We start from the raw sequence: 25,132 nt of genomic DNA on the forward strand, positions 1-25,132 counted from the left end.
CAAGATTCATATAATTATTTCACTAGTCGACAGTATAATCACATTTATAAAATACGAACTATACCATAAAGTTTACAATCTAAGTCGTACCTGAATTACAGAGAAGAAGAATGCTCCAACGAAAAATGAGGTATCTTCCACAGAAGTTCTTCACGGAGAAGAAGATACTGTTGGGATATATACTATTAACCATATGTTTGGATATAGAATTTATTATAGACCAATTATTTATTCAATTTTTAATAAAGAGTTAAATAGATCATGTACTAATATGTGTGTCATTTACTTATATAGTAGATGATTTAGTGTATAGAGTTTAGCTTATACACAGAAGATTAAATCATCGGTTCTTTTAAGTATAAAGTTTATGTTCACAATCTAAGATGGAATTTGGACAAAGCCATCGGTATGATTGTAGCACAAGATTAATATAATGTATCTTCATTATGGGAACGGTATAGTTCCGTCTTCTTGTGCTAGTACATTTTGTATGTATTGAACAGACCAAGTAGAGATAAGTGTTTTTGTAGTGAATATATAATACAAATTCTCTAGTTCATTAAATGTACTTATACTCTTAATCTTGATATAATTATTATGATCAATGTGATTTGTTCATTATTTTGATTTATTAAAAGGTACGACTCAATTGCGAGTCTATGTATTCCTGGTAAATTGGATAATGGCAAAATACATTTGTGAAATAATAATTAGTTGATAGAATTCATGTCTCGACTTTGAGATTGATGATACTCCTTTATGAATGCTTATAAGTCTCATGTGAAAACCCTGCAGGTAGATTTTGTATATGTCACATGATATAAGTTACGCGGAAATATAAAGGATTCAATTAGTCAATAAATTAAATTGTCAGTAATTTAATTTAATTGATTTGTATCTGTAATCTTAACATGGGGAGTTAAATAAGATTTAATGAAAGATTTCAGAATTGAAATGAGGAGTGCAATTACGATTTTTAGTGGAATAATTCATAATTTATTATGGTAGGATTAATTCAGATATTTCGAATTAATTCCATAATAGGAAGCCTCGTTAATTAAATTTTGTGGTCCCTGCTGTGCTCAAATAATAAAGAATTAAATGGAATATTATTTCTTGGTGGAAAATAAAGACCCAGCAGGTTTTGGAAAAGGGTGAAAACCCTAAAACCTGTAGTTATAAAATAGGGGTCTTATTCCATAAGGAGGCCAAGGGTTTTACAAGTTTCTACACTTTTTTCATAGAAATTCGCCCACACGAATTTCACAAATTCTGGTATTATTTGGGTTACACAGCAGAACACTGTGGAACTGGAGGATGACGATCTCGTGGATGGTGTGTGTTCGTGGTTGAAGATTCGATTCTTGGTCGCGGTCACGCTTCAAGAGATAAATATCAATTTTATGTTTGATTAATATCTAGATTATGTGTTGTCTATATTACATGCAAGCTCAATGCTGACTATTTGCTTCCGCTGTTTATGCCTATATTCCATCAGATACTAGTATTTTCTTTATGAGAGATTTATCTTTTTAGTTGTCAAGAGAAAGAAAACGCAGAAGTTGGAAGAATGAAGTTCCTATGTTTAAGACTTCTTTTTATTTTCCTGAAGTGACACAACTATTCGGGAAGTTTTTCCTCAATAGTTGTGTCCTTTCTCCTTTTCTTTATTATTACTATTTTGCACATATATATTAATTTATTTAGTTATGGACGGATTGACCCAAATTGGTGATCCAAATCCAATTTCCAAACAGCTATGAAATATTTGAGCAGCTGCTCAACTTGAATCTTGACTAAGTGTTCTATTTTACAGATGATTTGCTAATGTATAGCGGAGCAGATAGTGTGTATTAAGCTTATAATAATGAGCTACCTTTGACCATTTCTCTACTACCTCATGGCTTAAGGAAAAGATGAAAAAAAGCTCATTATATAATATAGGGGGATCATCTCAATTTAGGGAGCAAATATTAAATGAGTTGCATTTAATACTCGTACCTTGTAAAGTCACTTTTATATGATTATGGATAACATGTAAATTTAATAAGATTTTATTGATTATCGATTAACCGATAATAATAAAACTTAAAAAATCGATAACCTAACCAATATAGCAATATAAGAATTCAAAATAGTTTGAAAACCGTTAAACTAATAATCCGACACTGATGAATCAATGACATTTTTACTAATTCAATGTATCGGTTAAATCGAGATTTGCACACTCCGTCGTGAGCAGGTGATAGTGTAGCATAGGTGACTTAAAAGTTTTAATTTTGATTATTTTTTAGAGATTTTATTTCTAGAGTCCAATAAACATGTGGTGTACATGGTTACTTTTGATTGAATGAGAATTTTGTCCAAAAAAGCAAATCGGAGCGAGATCATACATGGCGTCTCTAATACCAACTTATGATACTACAAATTAATACCTACATAACATTTCTGCTATTTACTCTTTGTTTGACGATAAACAAACAGAAAAAAATACTAAATTAGTACTAATTGAGAAACAAGTGAGCTGGTGCCACGTTTGCAACTGTGATGAGGCAAACTGCAGCAGGAGTCCCGTGACTCGAATCAGCTCGCAAACGGAAAATCACAAGGTGAAAACTAAAAAGTCAAAAAAGAAGAAGGGGAAAAAAAGAGAAATAGAGAAGATTGGGGGCCATAGTTATTAATTTAGTCAATATCAAGGACGTTAATATGTCAAGAGGTGAATGAAGAAAAGAACCAAAAAGCACTGACTTTGCCAGCTTCATTTAAGGGTGACATGGCAGGCAATACTGCCAGGCTCTCTTCCCCAAATATCCCACCTCAACAGCTCAACAGTTTTTTTTCCCCTGATTCATTGAGGAAAATTGCATAATCATGCCAAAAAATTATGGTGGAATGAATAGAATTATTTCTGTTTTATTTAAAAGTTTTGGGTTTAAGTTATGTGATTTTTTTTTCTTTAATGGGTATTGTGCTACAAATTCGAATTAATTAGAATATTAAAGTGAATATTGAAAAATAAAAAGAAAAGAATAGGAACTTGATCATAAGCAAACAAGAAAAAAGATAGTAAGGGAAGAATTTGTCGCTACGTAATATTAACATTGGGTTAGGTATGAATTGCATTTCAATGGTAATGGTTAATATCATTAACCCACTATGAATTGGCGGAGCTAGTAAGGGGCCGAGAGGATTCATCCGAACCTCTTTTACTAAAAAATTACACTGTACATATAAGGTAAAAAATATTTTTTATGTGTATATAGTAGATATTGAACCTTTTTTGGCTTTTTCATTATTCTACTTCTTTATAAATTTGAACCACTTTGGTTAAAATCCTGGCTTCGCCACAATGAAAAATTAACAAATAAAATGAACGGAAAAGGGTCAAAATTACCCCTAAACTTTGAGAAATAGTTCATCCATACCCTTCGTTATACTATAGGGTCAATTATACCCTTATCTTAAACTGCTTGCTGCCACGTGGCATCATCCTAGATGCCCAATCCATTTTCTTTTCTCTTTCCTACTCTCTTCTTCTTCCTCCATGCCCAACTCCTCCATGTCCATCATCTCCGATCCCTCACCCCAGCTCCTCCATGTCATTCTCTTTTTTGTTTTTTTTTGTTTCTTTAAAAATATCTTGATGAGTTTAATATTACACATAATAAAAAATGATAAAATCTATTTTATAGGCAGATTAGATGCGGATTTGATGACCGAAAAATAAAGAAGATCAGAAAAAATGAGAGCTCGCCGGAATATTGAAAATCGTCGGAAACAATGGTGGTGCGTATAGGAGGATTAAGTGATTATCTATCCAAAATCAAAAATAGATATATAATGGTCACTTATGTTGTACATAAGAGACCATTTTTATCATTTTGTCATCACATTTGCTACTAACGCATTTTGATTACAGGGGACGCCACCAAGTGCTAGGCTCATCTCGATTCCCGTTCTGTTCATTCCTCTTTTCCTGCTTCAAGGAGCTGGTGTTTTGTTCTCTATTTATAGACTTGTGGAGACGATTAATCTTCTGGTAGATGGTGAAGCTGGTGTAAGAAACTATTTTAGGATGTCTTCTGTTATTCGTGATTTTTTCAGTTTCATGCGTCATGGCTCAACTTAATGTTGGCAAGGTGAAAAGAGAAAAGAAAATGGGTTGGGTCTGCATAATTTTGGGTGAAAAAATTATATCCGGGTCGGGTTGAGTTAAGTTGGTGGATAAAAAATTATTTGTGGGGGGTGGGGTGGGGGGAGGGGAGAATGGGTTGGGCGTCTCGGATGATGCCACGTGACAGGCAGTTTAAGATAAGGATATAATTGGCCCTATAGTATAACGGTAAGGGTATAATTGATCCTATATTATAACGAAAGGTATGAATAAACTATTTTTCAAAATTCAGGATAATTTTGGCCCGTAAAATGAAACCCAATGAACAACTGAGGGTACAAAATGTTATAATTAATGAGAAACGTCATTTAAGAGATTGAATCCCAGCAGTATATTGGTTTTTAATAGTCCTCTATAAATTATCAAACAAATGTTAAAAGTTAGAGACATCAGAAATTGTTCACTAGTTAGCTATAAATAAAATTTCATAAGCATTCTTTTTCGAACTCATTTATTTCTGGCACTAGAGTATAGGTCCAAGTTACTCATATTAGTGGTCTCTTTTTGTAAGAACTAAAATATGGGAAATAACGGTCTACTTTTGGGGTATAGGCATTCCTAGACTTAAATAGGAGTAGAGACTATGGACGAGGCAGAGTTTTAAGGCTGTCCACAATGGGTGAGTTTTTTTTTAATAGTTGATGGTTGAAAAGTGTGAAAAGCATCTTTAGCCAATATGTAAATTTCGTTGAAAAGCTGTGAGAGCATGAGGAAGATATGGGACACATTTTCTATTAGGTTGATTTCAAGTTCCATCTTAATCTTATTAAGGTCATTTAAATCTATATATAATATAAAGCTAGGCATAGACAATCCTATGTGGCATTTCTCTATGACCTTCATTGGCATTTATCTTTTTTCTCAATTTTTTGACTTTTCTCCTATTTTTCTACACCTATATGCTACTAAAAAAATAATTCAAAACTCAATTGTTAAAATAATTCTCAATATGCGTAACTCACTTTTTGCAATACTCAATATTGAATATTGTTTAATGCATTTCACTCTCTTTAGTAACCTTTAAGACCATCATTATCATTTCATGAGTTGTAAAAAACCTCCATCTATTTGCATTCTCTAATTAAATAACATGTCTCCTCCACTTTCTTTTACCTAAATTTTTATGGTTTAATCTATATCTATATATATAATAAAGCTAGGCATAGATAAGGTGATGTGGCACCTCTCTATGGCCACCATTGCTATTTATCTTTTTTGTGATTTTATTGCCTTTTTCTCCTAATATTTCTATTTAACTTATTTTTAAAAATCTAAAAGTGGCAAAATGATTATAATTACATTATTAAACGAGGAAGCAATAATTGCAGTATTAAATTGAATGAGGGTGTGAATTTATCAACTTTAGACGTATATGACAAATAATTAACATGATGAAGAAGAGCAATAAAGTGCATTAATGGTTGAAAGGTTGTCTTTAAACCCACTCAAAAACGTTTCAGAGGTTAAATCTGATGGTGAATTGAATAGTTCGAATGAATTTGTATCAGAAATTTACATATATTCATTGCAACTTTTCAAATTCCCACATTTCTTAAGCCATAAGAGGAGTTAAAAGAAAATAATTTAACCTGTTCCTAAAATTGTAACTGTATACTACTATTTATATTTATAGCATTAAATAATTTTCAAACATAATCTCCTCAATTACTTAATTAAACGCCAAAAACGTTTAGGAAATGAAAGATCACAAAACTATTAAACAACGTGGGTTTTTGGTTACAAAGCTCTTTGGATGAATCTCATTTACTCTATGCTCTCTCATATCTATATAATTGTTTTCACATTATCATCCACCAATTAACAATGGTTCCATTTATCATTATTAGTGATTCAGGGGGCTGAGGCATGAGGACAAGGTGAGATCTAAGAAAGTTCTTGAAACTTTACGAAGGCATTTGTCGCGGCTTACTCTTACAAAAACTTCACTCTGCTTACTATGATTTGGGTTATCTTTATGTCAAAGGCTATGGAGTGGAAAAGAGATGGATAAAATTCTATTTTTCCTTTGTTTTTTTTTTTTTTAGACAAGGTAAATGCACAAAAATCCTTTCTACTTTTAGTTTTAGTTCAACAGTTTGACGTTTATTTTCATGTTGTAGGCTCTATCGAAAACGTTATCTCGAATTCAGTTTATCAACAAGTAACTCTTTCTTGCAAACAGAAAAGTATTTCGTGAAGATCGGAGACAATATAAAGGCTGGAGGCTTTGACAACCGAGGATCGTGCATATTAAAAGTTATGCCCAAAAAATACAAACATTCTATTAGCCATTTAAAAGGTAATTAATAAGGCATTAATCTATCTATGCGTTGACAATTTGTAGATGTTTCTATGAGGACATGTAATGTGATAATTTAAGAAAATAACATGTGACAATAGTCTATATGCTATATGCTATATGATCATATAACTTAAATTTGATTTAAAAAAGTAGAAAACATAACTCATTGCATCACTAATTTTAATAATTAATAATTCTGATTTAGAGCGTGGAAATCATTTATTGAGAATTATTTGAATTATTAGCTCTTTTTAAATGATGAAAATGGTGATTATTAGACTGATAGAAAAAATATTGTTTGGTAATTTAACGTATTTAAGATTTTTGTTTGTTCTTATAGATTATTAAAAACAACAATTTTAGAAGTTCAAAGTAAGAATTTAGAAGAGTACATAGTCTCATCTTAGTCTGTGAGAAAAGGAAAATAAATTTGTCAGATAGATGGTAATTATTTTTATTTTTAGGTTTTAAATGAAATTAGTTTTCGTTCCTTCTCTTCTAAGTTTAATTTGTTAACTAATGCTATTACAATTTTGAAAAGTTATATATGTACTATTAGTGAAGAGCATGATAATCAACAATTAGACGATAATCTTTTTTTTTAAGAACTTTAATGATATTATTTTTTGTTGATGTGCTTAATCCTTGGTAGGGAGTGCTATCCCCGAATGGACCCTACGCGGCGCAAATCCGGATATAGTTGGGCTCCAATGCTGATATCGGAAACCGGATGGGAAACCAAAAATAATGTTTGACATTTTATAATTTTCAAATATCATGTGGATACTCACTAATTTTTCTTCCTCAACTTTTGTTATTATATCTAACGTAATAATAACATGCTTTCATAAAAAATGCTTTAGATGGGTTTCATTGATAATAATTTAAATTTTATCTATGTAATTAATAATTTTGATACTTCTATTTTTAGTTGTTGGACATTCTTAATATATTAAACTTAAATATACTTTATCAATAATATATGATAAATTATACATTATATAGAAGAAGGCAAATAATATGAATTACTTCCAAAAGATGTTAGTGTTTTGTTTCTCATAAAAAGAGGGATAATATATGAACTTATTATTAGTTTGATTATCTTTTTATAAATTTATAAATACTTTTTAAGACCGCGCGAAGCGCGGATAAATTTACTAGTTGTATATAATACAAGAACTAAAGGGATATGTGCTCCCTAGCTAATTAGAGGTGGAGAAACCATCTCTAAAAATGGTGAAATTGTAATTGTCACTTGTAAAAAGAAATATACAGGTCACTATCTTCAATCCAAATTAAGAAATATATAGTAATAAGTGAATTAAACCATTTTTGTCTCTATTCCAAATCAAATTAGAGATCCTCCCCCTTTCTCCTTAACCAGATATGCGAGTTAATTCCTTGGATGGTTATCCGAGTTTTGGGAATTTTCTACAAAATTTAGTTTTGTTTCATTTAAGATAATAAGGTCACTCATGTATCACCACTTTTCCTAAAAAATACATAAACACCTCAAAAACCTCTTTCTCTCCTAGTTGACATGTCATGTCACTACAACCCCATTTTATTTTTATTTTAATAATAGACATATTTAACTCATCAAACTCATTTAATCAAATTCATACTTTATAACCAATTAAATATGACCTGGTTAAAAAGCGACAAAGGAATCAAACCATACTTTCTATTAAGCCACTTTTTCAAATCTAAATTTTCTTTAAATCCCGATTCAAATATATTATCTTTCAATTTAAATTAAAATTCAAGTAATTTAATTTTTCTATTCAAATTCAAGTTTTTTTAAATAGTATATTTTTTTCCACATTAAACAACATATTCTTTCCACATTAAAATAGAATTACACAGATAACACAAAGATTACATCGTATCGGTTTAACTTTTAAAAAATCTAATAAAATCGTATATTTTAACAAATAAAGCCAGTGCAAATTTTTCCTCTTTATTTTTAGTTATTTATTTTAATGTATGTAGTGTATAATTTTTGGCATCTCCATTCCATACCATCGAGATCTTTATATTTCTCAGAATTTTCATTACTATAATACTTATTTTAAAATAATATATTATTAGTCTTATATGAAATATAATATATTCTTTATTTATTTCATGTTATGATATAGATATTCCGACTTGTCGTGTTAATGTCTAGCAATATATAAACTAAAGCTCTAAAGTAACTCAAATTCATTTTTTATTTTAATTTTAATTTTTAAAACTTATTTATAGATTTAAAGAATTCATCTTTTAATTCTAATGCTAGTTTGTTCCTTTGCAATTTTTAAACCGGTTCATATTTGATTGGATATAAAATATGAATTTAATTAAATGAGTTTGATTAGTTAAGAAAGTTTATTATTTTAAAAAGTATGGGGCTCTAATGACGTGGCATGTCAACTACGAGATAAGGAGACTTTGAGGTGTTTAGGTACTTTTAGAGGAAAGTAGTGATACTTGAGTGAATTTATTGTCTTAAATAAAACAAAAGTGACTTTTATAGGAAATTTTTTTAAACTTGAGTGACCATCCAACTACTTAACTCCGAGTTATGCAACAAACAACTAGTTACTACTATATATAAGGGAGAGTCCCCATTTTTTATAATCCTCACATAATTTTTTTATCCTTTTTACCCCTACTTGAAATTTTTATGACTTTATAAATTGTCACACATTTTGGTAAATTTTAAGAACTTTTAGGGATTTTTTATGCCACTAAAAAGAAGATGTCATGGAAAATGTTTTAGTGGCCCCACAAAGCATACTCATACATATTTTAGTTTTTTATGTAAAAATATTATTAAACTTGTTAAAATGTATCATTGTTAAATACTTTTAAAATTTATCAAAAATGTAAATAATAGCCCTTCCGTCTCAGTCGAAAATGAATTTCGAAGTATGGTAGTTAATTAATCAAATTTTATGTGCACGCACTTTTAACATAAAATTATCTAATAAATTATATATATATATATATATTCCAAAATGTTTGAAAAATATTGTATTTAAAGAAATATAATTTGATCTCGATACAGTAATAATACTAGACAATTGCAAAAATTATATTTTTACTTTTTTACTATTAAAATATTTTGTAAAAACAGGATCATATATTTTTTTCATATTAAACTTAACTGTTTTGTCCTAAATTATATAACATATTGGTCATCCGGTATTTTACAAAATATTTTTTGGTAAAAAATGAGTTAGCCATTAATTTAACATATGAAAAGCTCAATTTTGGATTATCGGGGACTTAATCTCACAAAGCTAAATTAGAAGAGCTTTCAATTATTGATTTTTTCCTAAAGAAATCTAATATATAAACTAAGATTTTTTTTTCATTTAACATACAGTTTTATACTTTAATATTTTAGAAGTCTTTCGAAAATGTCAAACTGATGTTAAAAGAATAAAGAAACAAGTAGAAAAAATTTAAAATATATCTACAAATTAAATTTTTAATGTCGGTAAGCCCGGGCCAAGTGATACTAGTATATGAATAGGAGGAAATGTTCATTTATGGCCACTTACAATTTAATAGTTATCCTTTCTGATCTCTTTTGTGTTAATTTCAATTTTTTTATCTGTAAAATTAAAAATATAAAACTAAAAACGACTTTATAAAAGATTACAACATCAATCGATAATAATGTGGTGTTGTGTGCATGTATGTAAGAAAAGTCAGTCTGATCATAATCATAATACAAGATAATTTTGTCCTTAAGCCTGTTAATGAAGACAACTTAATGTTTTCGAATTGACCAAGCAAAGACCAACCCCACCTTTTTCCCATCGGTATCCGATTATTCTCATACCAACTGACTTCCACTTCATTGGGCTAACAAATAATTAAGTGAAAGGTCACAGCGAAAACGAACCTTAGCAGAATCAACATTAAATAATGATTTCTCCCCTAACTGGTATCACATGACACACTACCACCTTTTAATCTTATAATCAACGCAAAGAGTGAAAGCAGAATCAAAATTTTAATCTTTAAAGTTTTCATGATTAAATTTAGTGTACTTTTAAAATATATGGGTTACAAATCTATATTGCTCGAACTCTTCAAATATAATGTTGCACCCAAGTCCAATCTTTTTAAAATGCACCATTTTCAGAGGATTTGACAAGTATCGATGACACTCTTAAAAGGGTCCCAACAACATAAGTCCAAATATTGTATTTATCGAAATTTTGATGATTTTTTTATGGGTGGATGAATCAACTGAAATGCATCTAGTATACTCACGAGAAGTGTCATGTGCTTTGGTTAACATAGGGGACAGACGTACGGTAAACTCAGCCAAAAATATGAGATTTGAAGGGCCTGAGCGCGCACAATCCAATCAAATCTGAGTTCAAAATTACCCTTTGCACTTATAAATTTATAGTTTGCGATAAAAATACTAGATTCGAATGAATTGATATCAAGGTTATCCAGCTCAAAATTCCCATATTCTCCTCCATCCTTACCCATTTGGTGCATCCCAAGTGCTCATACAAACATGTATTCCACATCAGTCCCAACTCCCAAAAAACCATGACAAGAAAAGAAAAAGAAGATTACTATAACAACATACAAAAAGTGAAAAAAGCCAAAGGAACAGCCTCTCTGTTTTCACCTGCCAAGTGCCAACAGATACAAAAAACAGAAACAAGAGAAAACACTACTACTACTAACAGCCTAGCTTAGCTCATATATATATACACAAAAAAATAGGTGTACCACTTACTCAGTCACTCATCATTTTCTTAGCCAAATTTCTGAGCCAACCCAGAAAAGTGAAAGGCAAAAAAAGAAAAAAGATGTGCTATGTGGGGAAAGCAACGAAGATCTTCATCTTCATAGTCACAGTTCTAATTGTTACTGGTCTGATCTTGGGATTTGGATTACTTAGACATCGCAATCAGAAGAATAGTAACAAATGCTCCGATGATTCTTGTAACCAAAATCAGTATGAAAGCCCCATAGTTGCCAATTTCAGTAATAACCCAGTCTCACCATTACCAATTCCTAATTTACCCCCACCCCCACCACCCATACCTACAGATAATCCTAGCCCTGAAACGCCTAATTTAGCGCCACCGCCACTGTCCCCGCCTGTGGTCTCATTGCCGCCGCCGCCACTGCCGCCACCTGCGGTTACATTAGCTCCGCCGCCAGCATTGAGTCCTCCAAGTCCCGTGACAGTGACGCCAGGTCCACTTCATTCTTAGTTTTTTTTTTTTTCTGATCTTATGATCCTTTTGCCCTTAGGTGAATTTCAATTGACATTTTAGTGTTTGTATAGAAAAATTGGCATCTCGCTAGCTGCTACTTGATTTTGGGAGCAGATTTTTTCCTTCAGTTAGTTTTGATGTAATTCCATTGCAATTTTAGTCTCGTGGATCTAATTGTTATGTGTCAGTTGTCACTCATCGGTTAAAAAAAGAAATATTAATAGATTTAAATGAATTCTTCAACCTGTAGTCTTTTGGATTGGACATATAACATTAGTATCGGATCAAATTGCGATTATGATGTGGCAATTGTCAAGAAAGAAATGCTAATGAATTTTATAGGCTCTGCCATCGATCAGACAAGTCTTTTGGATTGGGCTCTCCCTATCTATAACATGTCTGATTCTTGATTTTTCTACTGAGCCATGATTCAACTCTCACTATACCTGCATTGGGAAAGAAAAAAGAAAAGGAATAGAGGGACTTGAAGAACATTGAACATTTTTCTTACTATGATTATCATTTTTCTTATAAAAGAGAGAATTTGGGGGGATTCAGTCCCACAGGCTGACCTGGCCATGACAATTTTTATTGTGTTTTTATAAATTGAAATTGGGTTTAGCTTTGGTTCTTCTTCATTGGTTTGACTTGACAAAATGATAGTGGAACTTCCGTGGGAACTATATTTCTATACTCTAGTAATTTTGTGTGGATGATCTTTTTTTGGACTAATAATAATAGTATAATATATATATATATATATAATTTAAAAGAAGAAGAAGAAGAAGTCAATCTGATTAATCCTCAAATTAATTAGAGGAGCAAAGGGATTGTAATGTATGAGATGGTTCATGCCTTCATGGATAATTGTACTCCAAGAAATTAAAAATAATAATAAAAGGGTGGAAGATGAGGATGTATTTCCCACAGAAATGTTGGACCAAAAAGAAAAATGATTCAGAAAGAAATAAAACAAGGGGGAAAATCAAAATGGGATGCGTTGGTTGATGGTCCTTTAATTGGATTCAAGTACAAACAGTTGAAAGCAAAGTTGAGAATCCAATGAAACTGTCTTCTATTTGGTGGATCAATTTTTTCCTTGTCACAAGGCTCTTGCATTTCGAAGATTTTGTTTCATCACTATCCCCTGCTATTTTTACTTTGTAAAATTTGTGCACATAATAATAAAAATTATTTACTTTCAACGTCTCATAATTATTAGTACAAGATTATGCAAAATGAGACCCTATAACCTTCCACAAAATTGCGGATAAAGAAGGTTTACGTGCCACACATGACCCATAGAGGATGTGTTTTTCTAGGTATGCTTTTAGGAGCAGGACCAAACGAGTCGTGTGTCCAACCCCCCCCCCCCCCCCCCCCAAATACACACACGTGATGCAGGTTAAAACTTTTGCGTGGATTCTAAGCGCCCATTAGGTAATTAACCACTAAGAATATGTCAAATCCTTTAATTATAGACATTAGGCTCAAGAAGGCTGTGAAATCTCATGCATGTTCAAAATGATGTTGATATGCATAATTAAAGAGAAGACATATTTTATGTCATTAACTTATTTATGTAATGGACTCTTGTGATCGTGAACATGCATAGAAACTTTTCCAAAATATGAACCCGAACTGTCTAATAGGAACTCTTTATCTTGTGTTCAGTTGCTCAATCAAAACAAGTCGCAATTCTAGCTAGTATTTAAATAAAATTTATTAACAAGTTTAAGAGGCTATCAATATATTCATCCTTATATATAATAGCTAAAAAAAAAAATAGCCCGGTGCAATAAACTCTCGCTATGTGCGGATATATAATAGCTACAAATAGAACTTAAAACCTAATTTACACATTGTTGAAACGTAAAGTAAATCAAATTTTACTACTATCTTAAGAACTAAGGAGGACTGAAAAATTATATGTATATTATAGATGGAACTTTGGTCCCAACTGATGGGTTATTCCTTCCTAAAAAATATGAGTGTTCACGAAAAACTAAAAAATCAAACCAAAAAAAAATTTGAATTGAACTGACTGAAAAATCAACATGTATTGGTTTGTATTAGTTTTGTCTTTGTACTAGAAAAAAAAATCAAACCAAGCCGAGATATAAAAATATTTATTGCGGACAATTTCGAGATCCCTTTTCAATTTGGCTTCGTAAAACTAATTTTCCTTATAGTTTACTATATTACATTTTCCTTACTTATGTTAGTTTTTTTATAACAATTGTTTAAACCTATTTATCATTAATGAAAATAATTATGAGCATGACCAATTTGACCTTATAATATTACACTCTTTTTATTTATTAATTTTATGAGTGTTTTCTTTAATTACATTAACAAGTGTTGATGTTTGCTGAAACAATGAATTATTCTTAGCAAGTATCGACTTAGTCTTCTCCCTTTTTTTTTTTTTTTTTTTGCCATGGCAATTTCCTCAGAGGCGAACTTATGTACAAAACTTGGGTCATGTGAACCGGTCATTCGACTAAACTCGATATATTATGTGTATAATTCTGAAAATATATTTAATATTAACTGAAGGAACACATGGTCAAACCAGACCGCGTGAAACACTGGTTAGGGGTTGTGTTTAATTCCTCAAGGTCAGGGGATTGAACTCGATTTGCTGCAAGTTTTTGTTTCTTTGTTTTATTTCTAAAGTAGCCTTTAACTTTCCTTTTTTATATTATTTGTAAACCTTTTTTCTTCTTTAGTTTCTAATTACCCAAAAGGCAAAAACGTTTTCCTTTTTTTATATTACATCTAATTACTTTTGTTTTTTTATTTCTAATTACCCACGTCTTATGAAATTAATTCTGCATCTCTTTGATGCCGTTGTGATTATAAAACAACTTACTTCATAAAAAAAATGTAATTAATTATCTTTTGCTCGCCAAAATGGTGTCACTATAAAATTTTATATCTTATCTTAAAAGCTTTGGTGAATCCATCCTCTTAAAATCCTGGATTCTTCTCTAAATTTCCTAATACTTTATCATTCACGCCGTTGGTCTTTTCTGATTGTCTTATGTCTCTCATTTTCTTTCTTTTTCTCTCTGTATTGGAAATTACTCGTTCAATTTCTCGAAAATAATGAACCCAATTAAAGGAAATCAAAGAGAAGCAAGACTATAATTATTTTATTAATGATAAAAATGTTAAAAAAGTGTTATAAAAACATTATATTGCAAACTACAAAGAAAGTTAGTGGTTTTTTGTTTCCCATCCGGTGTCCGATATCCGTATTGAAGCCTGACAATATCCAAATTCGTGCGGCGTAGGGTCCCATTCGGGGGGAAACACTCCCTATCAAGGATTTTTCCATACTCAAAGCTCGAACTCGAGACTTCTGATTAATGGAGGAGCAGCCCCATCCGCTGCACTACATCTTTTAGTGGTATAGAGAAAGCTAGTGTTATGAAGCTAAACCAGAGAAGAGGGTCTTTATATCCCTATATATTTTTATAAATAATTTAGAACTTTTTATGTTTTTTCTTAAAAATTAGTTTAGACATATTCGCGATCCTTGCTTTATACATAATATTTAAACATGACTATGTGAAGTATGGTCAATTGCTTAATTAGCAAGTGTTGTTTAAATACTTCAATCTCATTGTTCTTTCATTTTCAGAAGCTAATATATTTATTAAGTTTATTTATCTTTTCTGACTTTGACATATTTTTATTGACAATTCTTAAAATAATGAAACATATCTTTGTATAGGTTTCATATTGAATTTTACATTTATATTGAAAAAGTATGGAATCATTTATTTATTCTTTCTAAAAATTAAACTTTGACAAAGCTTGAAAATATATATGAGTAGAATTTAGATTAATGAAAGCATATAATTATCATGAACTGATATATCATGTCTCAAGAAAAAAGAACTAAAAATGCTTATAAAATCAAACCAAATCAAATTTAAAAATAAAAATAATTAATTTAATTTTGATTTCGATGAAACCGACCAAATCAAAACTATGAACACCCCTTATGCTGCCTGGAAAGGTCAAAATATGGGTCAGTTGTCCTTCCCAAAAAAATTCGTGATCCACTAGAAATTTTCTCTTAATTTTATAGCTCATGATCGATAAAGAAAGGACTTCAATTTCACCTAAGTATCATTAGATTGTTTTTTACAACTAAAATTCTTAAACTTTTTTACTAAAATGTAACAAAAACTCAGGAGGAAATAAATGATAACAGTAGACATAATTTTTATCTGTATTGATTTTGAGTAAAGTTAAACAATTTTCTTGTTACAAGAAATTGTTAAGTGACTTTCTATGGTACTCCCTCGGTCCATGTTTGACTTGATATATCCCTTACGAAATAATAAATAAAATAATAATTTTACTATATCATCCCTAATTATTATAAGTCATCTCACTCATTAAAATAAGTACGCAATACTTGATAATAAGGGTAAAATAGGTAAAACCTAGACAAGTAAAATTAGATATGTATTTTTAGTATAGTGAACATGTAAAAGTAAATGAAAAGAATATGAAAAGACAGATGCTTAGTCATTATACTAATATAAAAATAAAAATATCACTCAACTTTATCTGTAATATATTTTCTTTTATTCGAATTATTGGGCCATATAAGATCATCTCCACTTCTTCCGCACAACGTTTTATAAGTCGGATCACCTATCTTTTATGAGCAAATTTATAATTCACATACTATATGTACCTAAATATTAAATCTAAGGTAGGTAGTTGCAGTTTAGGTTTATTATTAAGACGTCTGAGTAACTCCAAATACAAGCTTACAGTAGTAGTTCCACTCTAGTTGCAGCAAAAATAGTAGGATAGTCCAATGAAAATGATGATTGATGAATATGACAAATGAATGATAGCTACTTGTTAAGTAAAAGCAGCACAATGCGTGCTGCTTCTGGCTGTTCATCCAAACTAGCGTTTACTTTTTAGAAGTTAGAAAAATCCATTGATGACGAAATGCATTTTGTTATTCTCTCCCGTCCATATCCACAAAAAAACACTTTCTTTTTATATATGATGTTGCTGTTTCAACTGCTACTACTATTACTTGTTGTTTATAGTGTAGTGTGCGTAGCAAAGGAAAGGAAGTGAAGAAGAGAATTTTAAGTCATGGAGATTGATTCGAGTGGGAATCCAAATTGGTTATTTGATTATGAGTTGATGACGGATATTACTTCTGCTGCCTCCGTTACTGTTGCTGATTTCCAGTCTCCAGCGAGTATTGACTTCAGCTGGCCTGCTCAAACAATCTATGCTTCCTCTAATCTCATGTGGGTCAGCTCTTCCATTTTCTTGAAGTATTTAGGAGAAAGCTTAATTCTTTATGCTATTGTCAGTTTGTCTTATTATGATTTTGCTTTGAATTGGAATTGTTACTGCATCACTAGCTCAAGTAAGAGAGACTGGGGTACGGGAAAATTAGATGATATTTAGTTGAATTATGCGTACCCCTCTATGCTAATTTATAACTCAGGCATGTGAGTTTTGCTTATTAAAACTTATTGTAATTGAGATAAAGGAGGAGGGTTACGTTGTGGTAAGTTTGACACCTAGTGTCAACGATGGTTGAGTTTTTCATATTATAACTTGTTGTAATCGAGATGAAGGCGGAGGGTTGTGGTAAGTTTGACACCTAGTGTCAAAGATGGTCTTTTTTCGGGGTAGCAGGTAACTTCAAAAAAGGAATTGTCACTTGGCCAGCCTGTAGCCTGAAAAGTTGTCACTTTCGAACAAGAAAATTGGCTCTTACTTTATGGTGAGGTTATAGATTTTCTCTCTAGATTACATTAGTTCAGATTGTAAAAGGACTTATATTATGTTCTGGGAATATACTGATTAGGATTTTAAACTATTTTGCCGTGGTTTCTTCACTTTCGTTATTTCTTTTCTCGAACTGCTTTGCAATGTTTTGTCTTGGGCCCAGGTCTATGGCGAACAACCTCCTATAACTCCTGAGGTAGGGGTAAGGTCTGTGTAAACACTACCCTTCCCAGACCCCACTTCTGGGATTACACTGTGTATGTTGTTGTTGTTGATTTTGAACCATCAGCTTTTCCACCAAGGATATTGTAAGTAACAGAAATATTCATGTCTAATCTTATGGGTACATACATGTCTGGTGTCCCAAAAGAATGACACAAAGTGGCGGGAGATCAGAATTTTACTGAAGCTGTTCTTTTGCTTTTACTATCTCCATATTCTGATGGTCACCTATCTCTTTCAGTGCAGAAACAGATTACACATTTGAGGATTCAGAAGTCAGTAAGGAGGCAAGCTCAAGAAAGCGGTAAGTGAACTTTCCATTTCTTTTTTAGCACGATTTGTGAGGTTCATTCTTCTTCTTTTAGAGATCTGGATCTGTTTATATCCTATGTTCAAAATGAAGGGCCCCGTGCCAATTATATATGCGTTTTGCAGTTTCTTATGCGATCTGGATCTGTTTAGATCCTATGTTCTAGTATGGAGAAAGTCTATTTGACTATGGTTGCTCCACTCTTAAATGTAGTCATTTTAGATTCTCTCTTTTCAAAAATGTGTTAGCTACAACCATATCATAAGCTAAGGCAAAGTCTAGAATAGCCTTTCCTTCATTATTCCTGGTACCATAACAATATCCCCCATATATTTGGTCAAAACTGTTGCTATCTTTACCTGCATGACCATTTAGATCTCAAAATAAATAAAGATTTGTTGGTCGCCTGGAATATCTTGAACCATGGTGATCATATCTTCCAAAATTTTAGTTTTTGTTTCCGCGTCTAGGCACTATTGATATAGATTGTTTCATTTTTGGATACAAGACTTAATGAGATAATCCTATCCTAAACTTGCTTTACCTCTACAACCTTGTCCTTAACTCCTGCTTCTAGAATAGTGTCGACCTCTATCCTATTTTTATCTATCCCACAGAACCATAATTTATTATCCCTGTTGCCTATCTCTCTAGCCTTTTGCTTTGCCCTGTCCATTTAGTTTCCTGTGGGCATGCAATATCAAATATCCTCAATTTTAATTCCATCAATTTCCCGTCAAATAGCCTTTATTCTAGTTACCTACCCGAATCTGACTCTCTTGTACTAGCTTCTTTATCCTCATTAATTCATGTGGCAATCATTTCCTATTTTGCACAACATCGGAGCACTGATGTGGACAGACTAACTTCTTCACTCTTACTCATCCATGAGTTGGGGACCTTTTCCTATTTACACTTCATCTGGGTGCTTATGTGGCGTGACTAACTTCTTTACCCTTATCCATCCATGATGTGAGAACCTATCTCATACACCGTCACATTCTTGCGACGATGTGAAAGAACCCTAGCCTATTTTTCATCACATTCGGGTGTTGATCTAACACATGCCTAGTTAAGCATGTTCTGACGATATATGTGTGGTGAGGATTCATGAATTGGCTAGTTTTATGCTAGCTGCCGGCCAACCGCAACCCTCCTGCCTTGATATTGGCTTGAGACCGGCAATATGAGCAAGCTCACACTGCTAGAGTTAAAGACTCTTCCTCCCAATCATTCAAAATTTTATGGTTGTATTTCACTGATAGAAGTTTGTTGATTACTTGAGAAACCTATTATCCTAGTGAGGTTGGTTGTAGTTTAATCAGCAGAACAATTTCCTGATATATTGGATCTGATATATGTCGCAGTACCTGATATTCATGCCTGAGTTCAGTAACTGAAATACTCGGGAAGCCTAGTTTCCTTGTGAGGTTCTTTTTTTGAGAAAGTAACAATATTTTCGTTGTGAGGTTCTTGGTTGCAGTCTTGTCCTTTGATACCTATGTAGACAATCAAAATGAGAAATTAATGAAATTTCACTTTTCTAATGACAAATACCTTGCTCACCTGAAGTTGTTAAAATGTAGAAGAGAGAAGAGAAAACGGGTTTAATTTCATTTGAGTAACCACAAAGATTTATATGTACCAACGGGAATTTATTTAAATCACATGTTCACAGAAGTTAATATTTGCTCAAGCATCCCATCAATTTAGAATAGATGAGGGGATGCCTGGTGCATTATTGCTTGTTTGGAGTTAAATATGTGACCTCCTCGAGTTGCTTCTCTTCTACCAAGCACAAGTTGAAAATCCAGAAGAAAAGGATTTTGTGATAAGAAGACCATATTTCAATTTTGAAATCAAAATTTCAATAGTTCCACTCAACAATTCAAAATAATAGCTAGACAGGCATCAATGGCGTGAAAAGTTATACCAACCTAGACATCACATTTCAGAATTCCGTGATACAAGGTGGCAAATTCACATAAGAATTCAGTATTTTTGTTCAATACTTGGGGTCTGAGTGTGGTATTTTGGTAAACTTAGAAGAAAGAATGAATTACTTGGGAAAGAAGAGTTATGTAAACTACACTAGGAGTAGGAATAGGGAAGAAATAGTTGCAGGTACGTAGAGTTTAAACAAGCTACTGAGCTACTTCCTCAGCTTCTATAAAGCTGCATGAAACTAAAGCTGCATGAAACTAACTAATGCTATATAGATGGTTGACCACAAGCCTTGTAGTGGCCGTTTGGATGACCTGAACATAATTGCCTTAAATCCAGAGTTGTGTAGCACATAAGTTTTTCATAGGATTCCTATTGGGAATGGCAGTGCTCTTGATAGCCGTCCTTGTTTATATCCTTGTCTGGTGACACTAGTTCCAAGGAAATATCCTTTAAAAGGTTGACCATTAAAGTGAGTTGCTAATAGCCCTCCCCAAGAAAATGAAATAGAAAAGGAAAAGTTTCTTTGAAACCAGTTGTTTCGGATAGCATTTTCTATGCAAAGAACAATGCCATTTGAACTGGCATCATACATTTCTTTGCTTATATATCTAATTAACTGTATGTACAGGTTAAAAAGTGAATATTGCAGCTCCCCGAGATCTAAGGCATGCCGAGAAAAATTGCGGAGGGACAGACTGAATGAGAGGCATGATCTCTCCCTCTAGACCTCTTTCTTGTGGCATATTCGCTTCCTTATGAATTCTCACATCCAAACTGACATCATCCAGGTTCCTTGAATTGAGTTCTGTCCTCAATCCTGGAAGGCCACCAAAAACTGAGAAAGTTGCAATTCTGAGTGATGCTCAAAGGATGGTGATTGAGCTGCGAACTGAAACCCAGAAGCTGAAGGAGTCAAATGAGGAGCTGCAAGAGAAGATAAGAGAACTTAAGGTGTAGTTTTAATTCTAGCGCTACTGAATGTCATTTTAACTCTCTACTGTCATCCAAGCTAGTTTTCATATTTCTTGATTCTGGTAATAGAAATGAGGGCGGGTGAATGGGATTCTTTCTTTAGCTCTCTGTTCAGGCACTTATAGTAGAAAAACTTATGTCTATTCAGGCAGAGAAGAATGAGCTCCGTGATGAAAAGCAAAGGCTAAAGGAGGAAAAGGAGAATTTGGAGCAGCAGGTTAAAAGCTTAGCTTCAAAACCAGGTTTTTTCACCCATCCTTCTGCCATGGGAGGTGCATTTACTGCGCAAGGACAAGTCGCTGCAGGCAACAAATTGATGCCTTTCATTGGTTATCCCAGTGTTGCTATGTGGCAATTTATGCAACCTGCTGTTGTTGACACATCTCAAGATCATGTGCTCCGTCCTCCAGTTGCTTAAGCTGGATTTTCCAGGTGACTTGCTACTGGAGCTTCATTATTTTTGTTGCTCCTGTGCTTGTTAAAGGCGACAGGGAACTGAGACAATTTGCTGGTTGTATTTATTTGTCTAGCTTTGATGGATGGATCAATCATGATGGTTTGCTAAATCGTGTATATGACGGGTATATACTCACCCGAAAAACAGTTATGTATTATAATTCCCTAGATGGGATTCCTTCTGAAATAATTAAACTTGGTTTTATGCACATTATAGGCTGTTTTAGCTAAGCATGCTTCTGCAATCTGTAGTATATTCTCTAGTCTTCTGGATTGACTCTGAAGACTTTGATTGTTTTGCTTGAGGAGGTCATTTTGGTTACTTCCACAATCACTACCAGAATTCTTTTCCTTGCTCTAGGATTTTATTTTATGTTTTCTTTTTCATGCCCTGGTGCTTGTACTAGATTACACTTTGTTTGCTCTGTTATGCTTATTAGGAGGTCAACCTCTGTTCGATTTATGTGGTTCCAATAATTCACATCTAGGGGTTCTAAACTCGGCCTCCATGGCAGACAAGATGAGGGAAGCGAGACTGAGATGGTTTGGGCATGTGACTAGGAGGTGGGCAGATGACAGTAAGGAGGTGTGAAAGGTTGACTGTATCAAGAGTTAGGAGAGGTAGAGGTGGATTGAAGAAGAACTGGGGCAAGGTGATTAGACAGGACATGACACAACTTCAACTTACCAGTTTCAAAAAAGATAGGAAGGTATGGAGGTCACAGATTAAGGTAGAAGGTTTATGGATAGCCTAGTGTTGTCGCACTTTCCTCTTCTCCTTATTAGTAGTATTATTTAGTAATCGTGTATTTTTCTTGTTCTTCAATGTGCATTACTATATGTTGTTTGATTTGCCGTGTATCTTGCTATTTTGTTGTCATATTGTTCTCTAACCCTGCTTCAGAAACTCATGTTTTGTCTTACTTTTCTTTTGAGCCGAGGATCTACCGGAAACAACCCCTCTACCCCCCAAAGATAGGGGTAAGGCTGCATACATCCTACCCTCACCAGACCCCACTGTGGGATTACACTGGGTATGTTGTTGTTGTTGTTGGAGGATTCTAAACTCGATGAAGCACGTATTTTCAGTCTGTTTGCGCTGTTACAAGCAATATATTGGGGACATTTTACAGTTAATTTCTGTAAACCTTTGTCAGGCATCTGCATAGGTTGTGTAAAACCCAATATTTATTGCCTCTACTGATTCTACTAAATCAAGAAAGTATCCATAGCTGAAAGAATTCTATGGAAATGCTTTAGGTAGAAAATCTCAATGTTGAAGTCCATTATATCTCTGTCAATAATTTGCACGTGCATAAGATGGAATGTTGAACAAACAAACAGGACTGAGGATAATCAGGTACAAAATAGAATTGAATCAACATAAAATGAAAAATGACAACATTCTCAAAATATTATTTGAAGGCTTAAAGAAGGAACATCAGCATAACAACAAAGCCAAATCCCACTGTAGAACCAGCAACGACACTGATTTTATCAGCTGATGATGGGGCAGATTGTGTAGGTGCAGGAGAATCAGAAGGGGGTAATCCCACAGACTCAACAGAAGGAGGCAATCCGGGGGCCTCAACAGTCGGGGGTGTTGGAACGCCAGCAGGAGGCATGGCAGGGCTGTGAGCATGCGAGGACTTGGAAGGTGACATCGCAGGGGATATTTTATGTGAGTGTTTTGGTGAGGGTGCTGATGAAGACTTGGGAGATGGTGATGAAGTGGGAGGGGAAGCAACTGGGGCGGTAGAAGGGGCTGATGCTGGTGGAGTTGTGGGACTCGATGGTGGTGGACTTGAGGGAGTTGATGGTGGTGGAGTTGTGGGGGTTGATGGTGGTGGAGCTTTGGGTGTTGTTGTAGGTGGAGTAGCCGGTTTGGCTGGTGGGGGTGGAGAAGTCTTGGGAGACGTGTTAATTTCGAGTTTCATTCCTCCTACGGTACAATGTCCACCAGTTCCACATATGAAGTATCTCTTGCCCACAGAAGCTAGAGTGATGGTTGTCATGCCTCCAGTATAAATTGCAACTGCAGATGTTATCTCGCAGGAGTCGAAAGCGGCCTTTGTGACTTCAAGAACAGAATGGCTTGGAGCATATGCAAAAACTGTCGAGAAAACACACAAAAAAATGCATTAGTTCGAACATCAAATGAGAAAAGTATCAAACTCCATAGGGAAAGATAGAAGCCAACAACTTGCAAAGTCAAGATCAGCAGAAACATCTGCCTTAGCTCAAAATGCCAGTTTTGAGTTTAGAAGTGAGACTTTAAGACTCGACAAAGGCTTCTCATTATTTTGTGCCAACTCAACAATATGAGAAACATTGTTCTTATGAAAGAGAGGATCCTAATTATCCATTTTTCAAGTGCTAAAAAGATCGTTTTCTAGTTGGCTTACTTAGATTATCTCCGACGAAGAAGGTTTTTGATGCAGCCCATGCTTGAAGGTCACTAGTTTGGTCCCATCCACCATTAGGACCTCCCACTGTGTAATCTGTAGCCATGACACAGCCAAGCAGCATGGCTATGGCAGCCAAGCTCATCAATATTCTTATCATCGCCATAACTTCAATCAGCAGGGAATTAGCTAATTTGGCTGTATTAACTGCTGCCAAATTAGCTAATTATGTATTGGAGTACTATCTTAGAGTTGTGTCTGGGCTCTTGCAAGATCTAGCTATTTAATGCAACTCTATTATAGAGCAAGACAAAACAACGTTGAATAAGGAGAAGGTATTATTTTAATATCAAGAGGCACTGACAGCTTGTTCCTTAAAAAAGAGGCCCCTTCCAGTTTTAATTATTTTTTCTTTTGGGTTTTGCTTGAATGCTGCTCCGAGGTAGTCAAATATTAACCCAAGAACATGCTAAATGGTGGAGCACAATTCATTCAGCAAAATTTATTTCCTGTTTTCTTTGAAGAGTTTAAGTTCTATGCAAGAAAAGTTGCAGGTAATTTCATTTAAATAAGCATTGATTGGTTACTTTAATAAGTAACATGTCAATTATACTGATGGTATAAGAAATCGTGACGCTATCTGTATACATAACTTAAAACTCTTCTTCGAATTTTATCTGCATATTTTTCAGGATAGCCCCTTATAAATGTAGTGTACTTTAAGTTTGTTGCTTTCTCTGAGAAAATGCACAAAGTTTCTTTCGTTTTATCTGTTATTTTTCCCTAAAAGCTCAAAGAAGCAACTCTCAATGAAAATTTAGAATAATCCTTCCACTGCTGTTACAAACTTTATTTTATTTTTTGAATATGCTTTTGTGTGAATTTTCTCCTACCCTGCGCGAAAAATTAAGAAATATTAATGAAAATTAAGGAAATTATTCCAATTGTTTTAACTATTGAGTTCATATGGTCGTTTTCTATGGTTGATATATGTTTGTTGATAAAGAAACAACGAGACATGGAGAGCATGCCTAAAGAGAAGGCTTATTCTTAATCCTGGAGGAGGTGATCTAATCAAGTAATCATATAGTAAATTATAAGCCACCACTATGATAATCTCATTTCATAAACAATGATTAAAAAACTAAAAAGAGAATAATTTTGGAGCAATAATTTTTTAGCCTGTCATATAACTGGATGCACGTTCCACCTCCATACTTGCTATTTATAATTTTACACTAGTTAATGGAGATGCTCAAAATTTTAAATTCATATGGAATTCCCCTCTCTCTCTCTCTCTCTCTCAAA

General features: G+C 33.2%; 3 protein-coding genes across 4 annotated transcripts; 2 read left to right on the forward strand and 1 right to left on the reverse strand.

The window, feature by feature from the left end:
* The first annotated feature begins 11,308 nt into the window (after positions 1-11,308).
* LOC132619505 (pollen-specific leucine-rich repeat extensin-like protein 3) lies at positions 11,309-11,719 on the forward strand. The gene has a single exon (XM_060334393.1). The coding sequence runs from the start codon at positions 11,309-11,311 to the stop codon at positions 11,717-11,719; it is 411 nt and encodes a 136-aa protein (XP_060190376.1).
* A 4,622-nt stretch (positions 11,720-16,341) lies between these two features.
* Positions 16,342-21,633, forward strand: LOC132619095 (transcription factor ILR3-like). 2 transcript variants are annotated; one of them, XM_060334060.1, is made up of 6 exons: positions 16,342-16,460; positions 16,813-17,022; positions 17,976-18,038; positions 20,620-20,697; positions 20,780-20,942; positions 21,112-21,633. In XM_060334060.1, the coding sequence occupies exons 2-6, from the start codon at positions 16,862-16,864 to the stop codon at positions 21,379-21,381; spliced, it is 735 nt and encodes a 244-aa protein (XP_060190043.1). In that variant the 5' UTR covers positions 16,342-16,460; positions 16,813-16,861; the 3' UTR covers positions 21,382-21,633. The 2 variants fall into 2 exon arrangements, with proteins under 2 accessions (XP_060190043.1, XP_060190042.1); XM_060334059.1 differs by lacking the exon at positions 16,342-16,460 and having other exon boundaries at positions 16,494-17,022.
* A 1,105-nt stretch (positions 21,634-22,738) lies between these two features.
* LOC132620305 (uclacyanin 1-like) lies at positions 22,739-24,063 on the reverse strand. The gene is made up of 2 exons (XM_060334974.1): positions 23,825-24,063; positions 22,739-23,532 (listed from the first exon to the last, which is right to left on the reverse strand). Exons 1-2 carry the CDS (start codon positions 23,988-23,990, stop codon positions 22,847-22,849), a joined length of 852 nt encoding a protein of 283 aa, XP_060190957.1. The 5' UTR covers positions 23,991-24,063; the 3' UTR covers positions 22,739-22,846.
* Positions 24,064-25,132: the final 1,069 nt, after the last annotated feature.

Source organism: Lycium barbarum, chromosome 11, assembly GCF_019175385.1.
Source record: "Lycium barbarum isolate Lr01 chromosome 11, ASM1917538v2, whole genome shotgun sequence".
Classification (NCBI taxonomy): domain Eukaryota; kingdom Viridiplantae; phylum Streptophyta; class Magnoliopsida; order Solanales; family Solanaceae; genus Lycium; species Lycium barbarum.